This window comes from Plutella xylostella, chromosome 13 (assembly GCF_932276165.1).
Source record: "Plutella xylostella chromosome 13, ilPluXylo3.1, whole genome shotgun sequence".
In the NCBI taxonomy this organism is placed as follows: Eukaryota; Metazoa; Arthropoda; class Insecta; order Lepidoptera; family Plutellidae; genus Plutella; species Plutella xylostella.
Window position 1 is genome coordinate 8,567,945 of NC_063993.1, and position 17,550 is coordinate 8,585,494.

At 35.9% G+C, this 17,550-nt stretch overlaps 1 protein-coding gene across 1 annotated transcript; it reads right to left on the bottom strand.

The window, feature by feature from the left end:
• Positions 1 to 10,090: 10,090 nt before the first annotated feature.
• LOC105387208 (trypsin) lies at positions 10,091 to 16,746 on the bottom strand. The gene is made up of 5 exons (XM_038111775.2): positions 16,664 to 16,746; positions 15,360 to 15,558; positions 11,379 to 11,628; positions 10,999 to 11,139; positions 10,091 to 10,317 (listed from the first exon to the last, which is right to left on the bottom strand). Exons 1-5 carry the CDS (start codon positions 16,716 to 16,718, stop codon positions 10,165 to 10,167), a joined length of 798 nt encoding a protein of 265 aa, XP_037967703.2. The 5' UTR covers positions 16,719 to 16,746; the 3' UTR covers positions 10,091 to 10,164.
• Between the last annotated feature and the right edge of the window lie 804 nt (positions 16,747 to 17,550).

The window sequence follows — 17,550 nt, forward strand, 5'->3', positions numbered from 1 at the left end:
GAATTCTGCGATAAAAAGTAGCCTATGTTCTTTCTCAGGGTCTAGAACATATTCTGTATACCAAATTTCATTAAAATCCGTTCAGTAGTTTTGCCGTGAAAGAGTTACAGACAGACAGACAGACAGACACCGTTACTTTCGCATAATTATATAATATTAGTTAGGATGTCGAGAGAAAATATTTTCATTTATAGGAGAGAAGAAGGTGAGGAGAGGAAAGGGCGGGGAGGGGAAGTCAAGAAGAGAGTATAAAACAGGAGGAAAGACGAGGGCAGTTGACGGGAATAAAAATAAAGAAAGGGACGGGAATAAAGGGAGCGGATTTGGTTTGGACCCGATTTTACATTTTTTTAAAGTTCATGATTGGTTAAAAAGTTCAAGTCGGGAGTCCTTCACGGGAAAACATATTGAGGCAAAACGAAGCCTGCGGGCAACATATTGTACTCTATAAAAAGTCTATTACCCAAGCAGTCTTTATTACTTACTAATAATAAACCCATTTTCGCGTACTCCGTTGACAGCTCAGCACTCGCGAAACACTAAATTATGAATAAAAGCTTTTACCTGAACAACACAGTAAGTTGGTCTTACACGTTAGCACTCCGCCGCATAGATGAACTGTTTGCATTATTCAAAACACTCGCCCGTACTCCTGTTATATTTGCACTCAAAACTTTGGATAAACTACCAAAGTCAAAGTTGAGAAAATATAAGTTTTCACGTTGCCCGCGTCATCTGCCAAACGCGGCCCTGCTTAATATATTCGTTCTTTGTGGAACTACATCGTCAAATATTTATTCGGAGATAAAGTAGTGTCTACGCTGTTTATTTATTTTGTGTAAGTAATATTTTATGTTAAGCAGATGACTTATTAAGTTTGACGATACAGTGGGGATGTTGAATCGGGAATTCTCTGGGTTGGTTCAGGTTGTTTAAGTATTTTTTCTTAGCGTTTCAGTGATAAACGTCATTGCTGGCCATCAGTTGTCATCACCATCATCATCTCAGCCATAGGACGTCCACTGCTGAACATAGGCCTCCCCCAATGATTTCCACCTTGTCCGATCGGAGGCGGCCCGCATCCAGTGCTTCCCCGCGGACTTCACTACCCAAGTAACATTTTTAGTTTTAGAAAGGTTTTGAAAAGGTTCTAGAACCTTTGTATGGAAATCTACTCGTAAGTCTTAGAAGGCTCAATAACGTTATATTAACCTTATATTTACCTCCTGAGTGCAAAAAGGGCCCACGTTTTAGAACCTTTCTGAGAGCTACAGCAAAACCTATAGCTCAAACCCAGAACCTTTTGATCTAATTACACAGAACCTAAATATAACCTTCACAACCTTAATTTAACGTTAACATAACCTTGGAAGACAGCTTTTAAGTTCTAAATTAGTCCTGGGTGTAACTCTACTATAACTTGAAACATATTTGATGGATATTTGTAATGCCTTTCCCAGGACTCTCGGGTTTTAAAATGTTTCTGTGTAGGATTTTATAATAATTATAATAAATGGCGCCATTACCTGACACTTTCCAAGATTCAAAATGGCTAACTTGTAAGTGTTGTATTAATAAAAAATACAGTAAGTAGTTAGGCTGAAGGTAGGAAATATGAAAAACATGTGCGACTAGCACTTTATCGTGGTACTTTAGGATAATAGTTCTGTATACGTGACGGGCCTTTTGTAAATAATAGATTTGAAGATATTTTAATTTAAAAAAATAGAAAAAAAAAATGTTCGGTGTAAAGTTATATTAGAAATTAAAGTACTGCCTATATATAAACATATATTTGGAATAGTATAGCAAACGCTACTGAATTTTCCCCTAATTAATTAAAATGTATCTTTATGCTAAGTTTCTTTTTTATTTCATTGAAAAAATATGGCGGCCGTTACGAAATTACTAAAAAGCATTAAACATATTTTGAAGATGCCTCTAAAGCTTTAAAATATTCTTGAAAGACTTGAATCATGCCTTTAGCTCATAGCCAGTGCTTAATGCTTTTGGTTTTCACCAAGTAGTCCTAATTTGTTTGCCTAGACAACTCTCATCAGCATAAAGGTTTGAAATAGGTTTTCAAAATTACTTATTAGTGATTTCAACATTCCATAACTTTATGGTTGTATCGAGGTTAAAAATTTAACCTTAAGCTCTCACTTTAGCATAAATGCTAGCTTTTCTAGAACTTTGTCAGGAGTCTACGACAACTATAAGATCCTAGAACTATATGCTCTTGAAATACAAGTTAAAATAACGTTAATTTAAACTCTTATCAGCAGCTCCAAGGTTGTATTAATAAACAATTGGTTTTAGGACTTATTAATCATTCTCAAGTACTCAATATGACCAGATAGCAAAGCATTAACCTTTTCACAACCCTTATAAAACCTAAAGGCATTTCTTACAACCTAAGCTCGAATGAAATGTTACTTGGGTATATCGTCCGTCCATCTCGTGGGGGGCTGCCCAACGCTGCGCCCGCCCATCAGTTGTGCTGGACTCATATTATGGTACAATTGATAAACCACTCGAAGAGGTTCCTAATGAGAGCCGCTCTTTTCGCAGATCTCAAAATGTGCTTGTACGGTTGTACCTACTCGGGTACTTTGTCAGTGTGCATGTAAACTTATCGGTATACTATGTAACGTACCAATAATAAAAGTTTCCACACCAGGTTCCACATTACTTTCTGCAAAGTTTAATGAGTACGGGTCATACTCACGGAGGTGCCACAATATTTTATTCAGCTCAAGCATGCTACAGCATGCAATATCCAGTGAAAACTCATAAGTTATTTTTATAATAAGGTATGTTGTTACTATTATTTCATGCTATAGACCTATGAGTATGAATACTTATTTTGCAATAATTAATATTATTATGACTCAATAAGTAGGTAACTTTTCACAAAAAAAAAATTGCATGTACATAAACCCAAACTGTACCATATATAAAAAATAAAATGCAGGTACTATAATTTGTCTTTCTAACATTTATAGACAGTAGATATATATTCCTAATAATGATCTACTGTACTGAATAAAAAAATAAGAAAAGTAATCGAGCTTGACATCACTAAAGATACGATCTTCAACGGCACAATTTGAAACTTAAAACATAATTTACAACTGTTCGATACAATCTAACCCTTTAGTGACTTAAGGCTATAAATTTAAATTGTTTTTGCTCTTTGGGATAAAGCGGTATTGTAGGGAAAACAGTATTTAGTAAAATAGTTCAGCAACCCGCCCCTAACAACTAACAGCGTCCAGGTGGGGTTATTAATTTGAGATTATAGATCTAGTGTTGTGAGAGTACCATAACAACAGGCTATCCTATCGATAGTTGAAAGAAATGCAATATATCAAGAGTAGTAGTAGTTTCGTCGCCGGCAGTTAATAAAAATGTATGGTAGATTTCAAATCGAATCACACAAACCTGTAAAGGCTTGTGTGCTGTTAAATAATATTATTATGTATTTAAAAGTGTTTTTAAAAATGATCTAACTAAAGATACTATTTCCTTAAAATATCGATAGACTATCGACAGAAAGTAAATTTAATACTACAATAATATTGCTGATACATATTTAATTATTTCTTGTACATAAACCTGCTTCCGTGAAGCTCTCAGATAGAATTCCATCCTATACATAATTATGTATATTTACAGTGATACTTGTACTCATGAATGTTATACGTTTGTGCTGTGCATCTAATATGTTGAGCCAGCTGCCAAGCGTGAAGATTATAGCAGGGGGTCACTCTATATGACAAAAAAACTAAGTTTCGGACCGCTTCTGCGCGAGCCACGACTCTATCTCGTTGTATTAAACGTGCCGATTGCACGATATTTCTCGTTAGTTCGTTTTTCGTCAGTATGGAGTAACCCTTCTGAATCCCTCCACTCTTGTGAGAGCCACATGTCCATCAGTGGATTTTACGGGATAAGGACACGTGTGTCCACTACGTCCACTGTAGTTAAGGCAGATTATTATGCAAGTATAATGCTATGACATTGTTAATCCAGCATACTCTCTGTTTTGCACCTCAACAGACTTGACATGACAAACACATTTAACCGAGTACCAATGTGAAAATATATCATCACTACAATACATAGGTATGTACCTACATATTTTGTCATGAATAGTCCGTAGTAGAGCTATCTTCAGTGATCGTAACTGATCATTGAAGTTAAGCAATACATGTTACGGTTACCCAATGGATGACTGACCGATATCAATAAAGTCCATAAAAGTTTGACAATGCGAGGTAAATAGATACATACCTACATATATAAACTAGGTTAAAATCTAAATGCGTCGGCTACGTGTGTAAAAACTCACATTCCGCATAGAGACATCACGAATAAAAACTGGAGATTACAACTGTGTTACCTTTACTAGAGATATCGATGTAATTGCGGCTGCTATCGCTACATCAAATATTAATGGAACGCCTACCGACACTCGTTTGATTTTATTCGAAAAGTTACTGATTTGTCGAAGTTTCAATTTATGTTTATTGATTGAAATATTGAGAAAAGTTATAGTCACGAAGCCAAGTTATTTTAAACTTGAGGCCGCAAAAGGAAATTAGTTTACTTTAATTTGATCAATTCGTGGCTTCATTTTAAAACGTATCTTATTCCAAAACTTTGTTATACCTATACTGTTGACTGTTGAAAAACTGTTGTAAAATTGGTATGGTAATCCAAAAAAGGGGTGAACCAAATTGGTTTACATTGGACTTTCGGCTTACTAAAGCCCCTTTTATCACTATTTATAACAACATATAATTTCTTTCCAAATGAAAACTTTTCTATTTTCCATGTTGCCTACTCACAAAATATTCCAGGAATCCAATATAACCTTCAGCGACTCCTTTGAAAACTTTCGTATACGTTTTAGGGTTCCTGTGCATCTCAATGAACACTTACTAAATATTAATACAAAGAGTTTCTTTTCGTTTCTTAAATAAAATTACCTAAAATACAATAAACTGATGAGAATGTTAAAACACTTTGTATGTTTTATAAATGCTTAAATTTGAGACGATTTTACCTAAACGGTATGTCCTTTAAAGGTAGGGTACTGGTTATAAACAGTAAAATTATCTGTTAGTAGCTGCTTCTTACTTGGCCGTATTTTTTCACTATGACAATGAGCAGTCTTCAGTAAAAGGTTGGTAATAAAGCAGGCGACGAGAAAAGACTCCCTCAAAGTCGAATCTCAATAAAGTGCGCCCTCTTAAGACTTTGCCACGCGTATTATAAAGAGAGAACTTCTGAAAGGGGTTAAACTATACTTATTTGACGAAAACAAGGAAAAGGTGGCACCTGAATACTGATAAATTGGAACAGAAAGAGTGCGCAGAGTGAATGGAAAAATTTCAAAGGCCGCCATTTAAATTTTATTGAATAGTTTTATAATATTATCATGCCGATGCCGTCGGTGGTGTTTCAATGACAGATAGGTTTATTTACGGAGTGTAATTTTTAAGAAAAATATTGGCAATCTCTAGTGTTTTTATTCCATTTTTAAAACGATATTATTTAGAACTTGAACATAAAAGGAAGTTTTATTAAACCAAATTATTTACCTACATATTAACATAAAGATACTTCATTTTCAAAATTTTACATAAAACTGCGTTACAGCGTTGCCTATACGTCTCCCACTCGCAGGTATACCTACATAGGTTAATTCCCAGTTTACATACGAGAGATCGTGAAGTGGTGCGTGTTGCAAGATTGCATCGCATTGAATCTCAGTTTTGTCTTTGGGCTGTAAATGAATTAAAAACCGTGAAATTAATGACAGTCAAATAATAGATAGGTAAAAATAGCCGACAAAATGATTCCTTCTTCATCTTATTTATATACTTGCCTAGTAGTTTTTAAATGCCGTCAAAATATAGGCAAATACCTTATAAGCCGACTGAACCTCAGCATAAACTCTCAATATTATACTACTAAATACTAAAACCTGTACCTACATCGCCTAAAGGGCTTTACTTTTGAAACAAACTGTTATAATTAAAACGCAGAACATTTTTCAGGGGTCCCGCACTTTTAATTAAGAATACTTTTGCAATTTTCTTCCTAAAGAGTTTAGTCCAGCTTAATGAAGGTTAATTTTACTGTGCCTGTCACTCGTTTAAATTCCTAGTTCAAGGAACATCTCTCCCTCACTTCCACTAATTACTTGTGCGAAAGTATTTTGGGTGTTAATTTTTTTGAGGTAGAAGTTTACATGTAGTTCTGTAGAAGGTATGGTAGTACCTATGTGAGTGTACCATTTTATGTGACAACTAATTTTATTCCTTATTAGAAAGTTATTAAGTTACGCTTACACTTCATTTTACCTATAAAGGTTTTCCACAAACTCTTGTGCCTCAGAATTAAAAAAAAAACTATCGAGTGCTGTTTCAAGGGATTATAAAAATTTCAAATATGCTGTGAGTGTGATTATCTTTAAAAAAAATCATGTAGTTAACAAATTTTATACAATTACAGAAGATTTTCTTAATGTCAGTTTAGAAATAAAAGAAACACAATCCTCGCTAAAGCTTTGACAGCCGCCATAAAACGTCTGAAAGGATTTCAGAATACGGAGAGCATACGCCACAAAGAGATGCAATTTGCATAATAATAAATTTTTATTGAAAGCGACGGCGGCGGCGGGACGGCTGAGCTCTTAGAAAACGATTCAAAACGCTCCAATTTTCAATAGCATTAAAACCCTTATCTGCCTGGCTGTATGGAACTTTCCTGAAAAGCGTTCTACCGAATTGTAGATACGCGTAGGATATAATTGGAAGAACGCCGGATCTCAGTGACTCATATCTCGCGATGAGCCAAATAAAAAAAAACTTAATATTTTGTTAGAAAAATAAGTGACATTTTCTTTTTGGGCGGTAATAAATGAAGCACTCGAATCATTGCCTAAAAGTCACATTACCCATAAAAAGCGCTGGATTGTGGTAATTGAAAATTCCCCGCGTAATATACGACTCGCAATTTCAGCAAAGACCGCCCCGAGACCGGCTAGCAGGACGCCATTTTTCTTTACGTTTAACGATATTATTTAACCCCACAAATTTTCCCATTTTTTTATGGAACTCTAAATCACCCACCTACAATTTCATTATGTTAATCACGCACAAAAGCGCGCGTAAGCGTGAGCTTTTAAGTGTTTTTTTTTTTCATTTTTTACGTGGTGCCGACACAGCGGTCGGGTACACCTACATACTTGTATAATTATGTGTAGAAGTACTAATAATATACCTACATACTTAAAACGATAAATACCATCATAGTCATGTAATTTCATGGCGGTTGCGATGGCTGGGGTATGTGCACAGGATGGATCCCTCTCGTTTACCGCGTCGTGTTTTGCTTGGCGCTTTAGCACATGTCGGGAGACCAGTGCTACGATTCAAAGACTGTGCCAAGAGAGACATGAACTCATTCGGGATTAACTATATGGGATGGGAGGAGCTTGAGCTACGTGTGGTAGAATATGCCGCTCCAGAATAGGGCTTTTCAGCCACCAAAGAAAGTGTCTCAGATAATGAATAAATCGTCTGTAATACTCGTAGACGTAGAGGCCAGAAAGAAAGAAGTCATGTAATTTCATCAACCTAAAACAGATATTACATCTATATGTATACCTAAGTAGGTATGCAAAAAGATACATATTAAGAACTTGTCGAAGCACGTAGTACTTACTATTTTTAGTTCTTGTGTATAATAATAATTATTATAACCATCATTCAATTTTTTTTAAGAAGGTAGGCAAGAAGATAACACTTTAGAATGACACATTTATAAACAATTTCAGATTCGTTTCGTGGCCCCATATGCTGGAGCTAAAGCCAACAGCTGCAGCGATTAAACAAAGCCACTAGATAGAAATCTAATTAACCTCTCGCATTCTTAAAGTTTAAACTCAGTTAAGAGCACACTAGCGCTCACAATTTCCGTTAATTCCGCAGAAACGGATTCTCAGAGTTAGTTAAACTGGAAGTAGCAATAAATGCGCCCCCGCTATTATATCGTAAAATAAAACATTACTTGTATAGTTGTATTAAGTTAGCTGACTATAATTTGTTTCGCTAGAGACTGAGTTGGTTTAGCCAAGCAATATTGTGGTAGGTAGTCTAGGTGGTGAAGTGCCACGTTTGTTTTTGTAAACCTATTAGGACGCTCAGGTAGTCAAATAAATTGGAATTCAATGTAACACTAAACTCACCATGTTGTCATGAAATAGAATTTATACATAATTATTGACATCGTTTCAGAAGTGTTACCGTGTCTTTAACGACTATACATTTGCCACCTAAAATAAAAGTGTTCAATGGTTGCTTATTGTGTCCAATATATTTTTTTACAGAATCGGTGGTCCTGAATAGAAAGGCAGTAATAAAAAGGGGTGACAGCTTCCGCGCTGACAGGGGCGGACATTCGGTCCTCAGTTTTCTACTTATTTAGTAATTTCGCGAGTTCAGTTCCACCTTTTTCTTGTTATCCCCAGATTACTTTCGCCTTCGTAAATATAGGAAACAAAGTCCCGTTTCTCATTCGCGGTTCACTGCGTTGTTGCAAAGATGAATATAATATATTATAGAGGTTATATACATTATAACTACAGGCATAGTTAGATAGAAAGGCTGAGGAGAGATAAATTGCAACGTTTTTGAGAAAGGACGATGATGATAGATGCGAAGATTTTCTTAAAGATTGGCTAATTAAACAGTTTTAATACCCTACTATTGAGTACTTAAATGTTTTTAGTCGATATAAAAGTAAAAATCATTATGGCCACTGTTTAGGGTACAAACTACACATATACTTATACGTATTAATGTAGCTATAGAAAGTTTCAACACTTCTTTCTGTGATCATTTTCATCTATGTAGAGCATTTTGTCTACGGATATCGGGGTACGGGTTGTGGGTAAAACAAAGACACAAAGGCAAATATGATAGCCCTCAGCGTTTTCTGTAAAAAAAACACGAAAAGGGTTTGATAAATCTAGCCAAATAAATGTAATAGAATGTAGAGCGTAAAAAGTTTTGGTGGGTCTTTTGAAACTTTTTCTTGCTTAATTAGGTTTTCATGAAACTTCCGCTTCCATTGTTCTTGGGATGAGAATGAGATATTTATGCTCGTGTACCTAATTACATTTCTAATATACATTTTAATTTAGACGTGTCACTTTGAAAAGGCATGTATTATAGAAAATACATGTCGGTACCTATATACTCGTAAATTCTAGACTGATCAAAGTGATCATATTTTCCGTGGATCACGACAAATGTATTACATTTTTTAAATATTGATACTTTTGAGCAAATTTTATCTTAAAGAACACAATACAAGATATATTCCATTTAACTATGCTCTCATTATACCTACCAATATACGAATGAACAAAAAATTATGCAAAAATAATAATGAGTAGGTACGTACCTATAATTTATACGTAATTTGATACTAACCAAGGGGACACATTTCCCTTACCTACTCAAGTAAAGTAGCTATATCATGTTATCAGTTAGAGTAGCTGGCAGAGGAGACGCATTGTCTATGGAATCGAAGCTGACGTCCGCGGCCACCTGGCACTTTTCGACGAAATTAAAAAAGTTTCGGCCAAAAGAAACTTCGAGAGCTCCCGTAGATTTAAATGCCAAGGGATCCAATGTTAGTATTCATTGTGAATTTTGTCATTCAAGGAAAAGTTTAGCTTTTTCCAGTTTCACTTTAGGGGGATCGGATTTGCATATTTATATTTGCGCTCTGTGCTGGTAGGTAATGGAATTTTTTCATTCGCAGTTATAAGCGGAAGAGATATTTCACATTTTATTGACTTTCTGGTTTCATTTCGGCGTCTAACAATTTTCTTTATTTGCACATAATTATCATATTTACGTTGCTAATGGAATTCCGAATGGAAAGAAACCCTAAGAAGCGCGAGGAAATCATTATTCCGAGATGTAGATAAATAAAGTTAAATATATACCTACTCAGTTTTTATAGGTAGCGGATGTAACATTTATAAACCTGAAATTTTAAGTATAAACAGTGCCTTTATTTAAATAATTTCACACACAAAACATAAAACTAAATAACACGATTAGCGCCATCTATCGGCTAGAGAAGTGCGGTAGCATCGATGAACCTTCTTACAGCGGCCACGTTCGTGTAAACTCCAGGGTAGCCCGCTCGAGCACAGCCGATGCCAAACGAAACCACACCTACTTGCACCCTGTTAGAGTCCATAACTGCTGGGCCACCAGAATCACCCTAGAAAGATAGAGTGTGTTATTAAACTTATTAATAAAAGGCAGATAATTTGGCTCTTACCAATGCACTTTATTTACAAGGTGTTCACGTGCAATGAAAAAGTATAAGACAGCACATCTTTTTCTTCTGTCAACCAGTAGAACGCAAGCTTGCGAACGCCTGGTTGACTGAAGAAAAACACAGGCGATCCCTTAACCCATATATGCCCTTAACTAGTTTTTATATCAAGTTGTTTTACTTTGGGATATGATTAAGATTCAGATTCTACGTGCAAATATGCAAAAAACTCAAGTGGGTCGTTAGCGACCCTCTGGGCATATATGGGTTAACGACGTTACGCTTATATGTGCTGAAACCCTAAGGCCTAGTAAATGTAACTTACACCGGGCTCTGACTAGCTACTCCTGGATTCAAACACGCTCTATATACTCTAGCATTGGTAGCCACAAACAAACAAAAGAATGAAATGACAAGTTTTTCTTGATCATGCTAATTTAAAGTCTGTTTTTTAAACTCAGATACTACTTATATGGTTCATCAACAGTCGATGGTCTCGCCAATAGAAAAATACGTCATTTAATCGCGGGACAACCGATAGTTGATGAACCGTTCAGAATCTGTAAATTTAATGCCTAAGATAAAAAAAAACAGCCTTTACATAGAATTAAACAACAACTATACCTGGCAAGAATCCCTCCCCCCGGCGGCGGTGCCAGCGCAGATCATCCTCGTCGTGATGCCGGAGTAGGACCTGCCGCAGTCCGCGCGCGCCACCACCGGCACCTTCACTGCCATCAGGAAGCGGCTGGTTGAACCACTCTCCTGGAATTATAGACGGTGTTGCTAAAGTGGTATGGAGTAAGTAAGAAAGAGGGTGACTCGGGCCGTAACGTGAACGCCTGTAAAGAGTTGGAGAGTTAGCATATAGTAGGGTGTATTATATGGTCACTGTTTGCTTAGTTTCGGCGAACTTTAAGGCCTGTCTGCCTAGGGCAAACGCGAAGGCTACTTATTAATTGTCAGCTGAAAAAAACACATAAAATAATAATTATAATACTCACAGAAGTAGCTCCCCACCCAGACACCAGGAGTTGCGTCCCGGCCGGCGGGTCGCTGCCCGCGCGCGCTAGAGTCACGGCCTTCGTGTTGGTCCCATCCAACCTCATGTTCTGACCCACTTTGATAACTGCCACGTCGTATTCACTGGTCTGCGCATTGTACTGCGGGTGCGCTACGTAAGTAGTCGTGTAGTAATTGTATCCGCCATTTTCGGAGTCGCCGCTTCCAATCCGGATGTACACAGCTTGCATTCTGGAAATGGTTCGCTTTGTAATTTTTTGTCAAAGTATCCAGTTGGAGGGTACTGTTGAAATCGTTATAATTATTTCTCATATTATGAGTACACTGGGCCGCGCTAGTTTAAGACAGTTGCAATAGACAGGACAAGAATAAGAAGAAATACCTAAATTACGTAAAAATGTTAGAAAGCAGTAATAGCATTTTCACAAGTGATTTTCTAAAAAAAAATGCATACCTAATGTATAGTATACCGGGTGATTGGTAAGTCGATGTATTCCTTTAAATGGGTTATAGACGAAGGCATTTCCAGTCGATTGAACCCCATAATGCATAATCCGAAAGTCAACCATTTCTGAGTTATTTAAGTTTTAAGTTTATTTTTTGTTTTTGCCAAAATTTATGTTTAAAAGCAAAATATTTAAAATAATAACCATTTTTTTAACACTTTTTTGATTGATTTGCATTAGTGACATCTTAGCCAACTAATTATAATAATTAAATGCGCAATATTTAACTTAATTTAGACACAGTGCTTCAAAATAGGTGAAACATTATGAAAATGTTACGAAAGGTGAAAACAAAAATGCTGAATTTAAAAAGAATTTAATCTGAAAATTTTTCAAGCACTACAGCTTAAAAATATAGTAAATTTATAAGCTTTCAAATGACATATGCCAATCCAAAATCGATTAAGGTATGACCAAGATATACCCAAAACAACCACATAGGCGGACAAATCTCAGTAAAGAAACGAACAAGATTTGTTCAAATTTTAAGGTAAAAACTCTTATAACTAGACTGTGTAGAGCTCTGAACCGTTTATTAATTATTGTTCTCCGATAGCGCGGTTCCTCAAAAGCACAGACTGCTTGCTGTTGCTTCACCAAAATAATGCTTGTCCGATAACATGGTTAGCCGAAAGTACTTTTCGATGACTATAGGTTCAACGATAGAATGCTTTTTCGACTGCACAGTTTGTCAAATTGTTTAACCGATAAATTGCATCACCCATAACACTATTCGGTGAAACTTTTCAGCTAAAACATTTGGCACAGTTGTGTTTGAACACGATGAAGTTAGAACAATTATTGTCGAACAGTGCTATTGTCTAAACGTGCTACTGGCCAATTATGTTTTCGGCGAATTAACTGTCGTCGAACAGTACAACTTTTGGAGAACCGGGTTTTAAAGCATTCTTTAGTTTTACCAATCATAATAATTGAAAAGTACTTTCGGCTAACCGTGTTTTCTGACAAACATTATTTCGGTGAAGCAACCTTGTCGTCGATCTTTGCTTTTGAGGAACCGCGCTATCGGAGAACAATAATTAGTAAACGGTTCAGAGCTCTACACAGTCTAGTTATAAGAGTTTTTACCTTAAAATTTGAACAAATCTTGTTCGTTTCTTTACTGAGATTTGTCCGCCTATGTGGTTGTTTTGGGTATATCTTGGTCATACTTTAATCGATTTTGGATTGGCATATGTCATTTGAAAGCTTATAAATTGACTATATTTTTAAGCTGTAGTGCCTGAAAAATTTTCAGATAAAATTCTTTTTAAATTCAGCATTTTTGTTTTCACCTTTCGTAACATTTTCATAATGTTTCACCTATTTTGAAGCACTGTGTCTAAATTAAGTTAAATTTTGCGCATTTAATTATTATAATTAGTTGGCTAAGGTGTCACTAATGCAAATCAATCAAAAAAGTATTTAAAAAATGGTTATTATTTTAAATATTTTGCTTTTAAACATAAATTTTGGCAAAAACAAAAGAAAACTTAAATAACACAGAAATGGTTGACTTTCGGATTATGCATTATGGGGTTCAATCGACTGGAAATGCCTTCGTCTATAACCCATTTAAAGGAATACATCGACTTACCAATCACCCTGTATATTGACTTTGAAGGTAGTGAGCCGTTTATCCATGTGGGAATATTTTATTGGTAACGTACGAGGCTCTGTCTAAGTTTCTTTTACAAATAAAGAGTCGTAGACAAACATCTTCGTACTCTTTCCTCAAAATACTTAACCAAATTCTTACCACATGCATTTATAGCACGAGTAAAGTATTTATACATTTAATCCTCTTAGTTCTGAATTGCATAAATTAGCCATCTCAATTAAAACTGCAGAGTAAACCTGCGACGGAAAACTATCATAGAGTTTTCGGATTAACACAAACCTGTATAATAAAATGAATGTGTTCCTACGTACCTACCTACGTGCGCCGGTTAGTAATTGGTTTTTGGAATAATTTTAAACTCGGAGCGAGCTAGTTTTCCGGTTAGAACTTAGTTTAATAAGCTAGAAATTATTTTGCAGTCCGAACGCTGTCTCTATGAAATATGTATGAAACGTTTATTATCAGCCTGCAAATTCCTGCTTTAAAAAACGTCGAGTAGCCAAGATTATGCTGGATCATATCGTAACACCTTAAGGCATGGATATGGAAGAATATCCAGTGTTTTATATGACGTTATCTGAACGAAGCGCTGAGGGTGCCAGCTGCTCTATCACCATTCATCCGAAACTTTATAGACGCGGGACTTTGCAGACGCCAGCGAACTAGGATTATTCAACTCCAGGTAAACGAAAACCTAGAAAACCCGGTTTCGTAACAAAACTGCAGCGACTGAAGTTGGACGGAGCATTAATCACAGTAATTAACGTCAATTGTTTCTGTTGCGATCGTGAAACATTAATATTTTAAAACGTCTTAGAAAAAAGGAGGATATTCTCAAACCGTCTGCATGTGGTCTGCAGGTATATTTTTATTTATTTACAGTGTTGATGTCGATGTTGCCGCAAAATTATTTGAGAATACGTTTGACGTCTCCAATATGCTCACTGGAGCAACGATATTTCTTATATCTTTAATCTAAGCACTGGAACAACGGAGATTGAATTAACTACTCAAATCATTTAAGATTAAATTTCAGACTTCGTCTCAGTAATAAATTAGCACGCAGAACTCAGAGAAAAAAATATGTAATACTTTCTATGTCACCGGCTAGCGTCATTTACACTAACGTAATTAGAATAAGACCAGTTATACCGGTAGCGTCTAATGATAATCTCGTTACTACGCTTTCGGATATGAGATAATTTAGATATTATATCATCTAGGCAGTTGGGTCCGAGCTTAGCTAAGTCAGAATTGTAATAACTTAATTCGGATACTTGTCGGAGTAAGCGTCCTCTCTACACTACATGTTATAATACATAATTTACTAAACCCGTGATAATAGAGTCATGTGTTTATCATAATAAAATTACCACCTGTATAAATAGGTCCTTGTCAAGGATCATCACAAAATTATTTTGTTAGTTTTCTTCCTCCAACTACTCACTATTCGGTACACCTTGGAAAATCACCGACTGATGCTAGTCTAAATTTCCGATCCTTTCAACACGGTACAACCCCTACTCTAACTATTGTGTTAGAAGAAGAAGAAGAAGATCAGCTGACAAAGATAACTCTCTATTTTACCTATGTGTGTAATAATTTACTAGGTTTAGGAAAGCTAACTTTAAAGTTTTTGTTGTCCTCCCAAACAATCATCAACCTTTTTTATAACACAAATATACATATTAGGCTCACGATAGTCAGGACTGTAATCCCCGAAGGGGTAGTCAGAGATTAGTCGCAAACGAGCCACCCGCTTTTCGCTGTACATTTGTCCTCACGTGATAGTGGCTCGCCGTTTGGTAACACAGAAAGTATGAACATTTCCTTACCCCCTAACGCAGTGGGCGGCAGTAAGTATGTTCCTGGCATTAATAATGGAGCCGCCACACTGGTAGTAGCCGGATCCCTTCTGCAGGATGAGGTACGCCTGGTACGGGATGTTCTGGATGGTGGTGTTATACCCGCCGACGATCTTACCCCCGTCCACCCTCACCCCGTGAGCCTTGTCGTGCTTCTTGCATTCCGCTTCTGGGAAACAGATAAAACACATACATATTTAGGTATACAGGGTGCTGCAAAAAGGGTAGTGAGCTGAAAGGAGATGACTCTAGGGGTCAATCTCAATAACTTTTTTTGTCAACTTATGTCGTGCTTGTCGTGAATTCCCTGGATGAGATAAAACATGTAGGACCTAGGTAGGTATACAGTGTATTTCAAAAATGGTATAGAAGACGCGAAAGCTCATGACTTTCGATGCAAAATTTATGCTTTTAATTATAAGTAATAGGAAAATGAAATATTTTAATAAATTTTATTGAAAACACTGAGGCCAAGATAAATAGACGAAACTAAGACGGAGTCTTAGCTAAAGCACATGCTAAGAACACGAATTCACTAAAATAGACACTACTTGAGCACAGACTATGCCAGTAAGTTCGCACTCTGACTTAGCCGAGTTCGAGTTCACATTTGTCAAGACTTGGCCCTTGCTTAGCATACCCAAGTTGTCACATCTGCCACACTCTCAGGAAATTATTATTCTATGCTCTCAGGCTATCCACAGACCACATTTATACCAAATTTGCTAAAAACTACGGAATGAAACCATGACCACAGATAAATAAATATATATTTGACGCCGATTTGACATAACAGGTTCAAAGACAGTGACTTAGCCGAGCAAACGCTAAGTAGTGTCTATTTTAGAGACTCATTGCAACTCGACTTAGTTCAGGTGAAGTCGTACTTGGCTAAGCATTAGTTTGAGCAAGTGCTAAGCAACGACTATTTATCTGGGCCTGAATGCTTCGGAATTTCTGCTGAAATGTCTTTCTATACAAATCGTGTATATAGGGTGTTGCAAAAACTGTATATTAAGCTGAAAAGGGCTGGCTACAGGGTTTATTCTTAACAACTTTAAGAATCATTCGGGGTGTACCTACACTTATTTCTAGTAGTACTGTACAGTGGAAGTCTCGGTAATCGCTTGTTTGACTTTGGATCGTTATCACGAGTATTCGTGGAAGAGTACTTTATTCAGACTTGTTCTAAGAACAGGGTTTCATTTTATACATAAAGAGAGATAGACGAATCATAAAACGAAATAGACAAAATAATTCGAGATAAAACTTACCTTTACTGTAAAAAATAAAGAAAAGTAAAACTAGCGACTGCAATACTTGGCTCATTTTGAAGTGTACATTTTCCGAAAGATTTCCACACTTTTATACAGAAAATGTTTACGGAAACTAATGATGGTGTATACGACATAATTTGGCTCTGACACTTTAATATGTTATGGTTATCGATTGTTGCAATTTGACGCAGTTAAAACCTCGTCAATAATGCTTTTTATCTATCCTTTATCTTTGACACTGAAAATCTAAAACAGCCTTGTATTAGGTAGTTGTTAAGTAGCTGGCACTGCCAAAGAACCTATAATCTTAAGACTTACCATTTGATTTGAATCAACCTTCATCCTTGATGTTATTGGTTATGTATAGAATTATCTGACTACAATAAAACACGGAACAAATAACCTTACATTTGGCTTATATACTTTAATGATCATAGATTATTTACTGTCGTTTTCTTTTAGACAAATCACTTATTGATATTGCCTAATCGCCACTTTGTTCAGAGGTTCCGCGTGTAAGAGCATTGTGATATGTCTGAGGTCACGTTGAGAGTGTGTCATTCAATAATACTTTTCTAAACAATCAGTTGATTACTCAAGTGCATAATGGGTTTTTATTGTATTTTTTATATGATAAATTTATTTGTCAGTAATAATTCATATATAGAGGTAAGTGCAGAAAATAACAATAATTCTATACTTAACAACTTAATAATAAATAATGAACGATAATTACCGTTTCTTAACTTTAGGTGTAAACTCCCAAATTAGGTAAATTAATATTTTGGACATTTATTACCTACCCGGTGTTTATTTATAGCAAATTAGTTTTAATGTATTTCTAATTAAGCGCCACAGTATCTCGTATGCAATCATAATTAGTA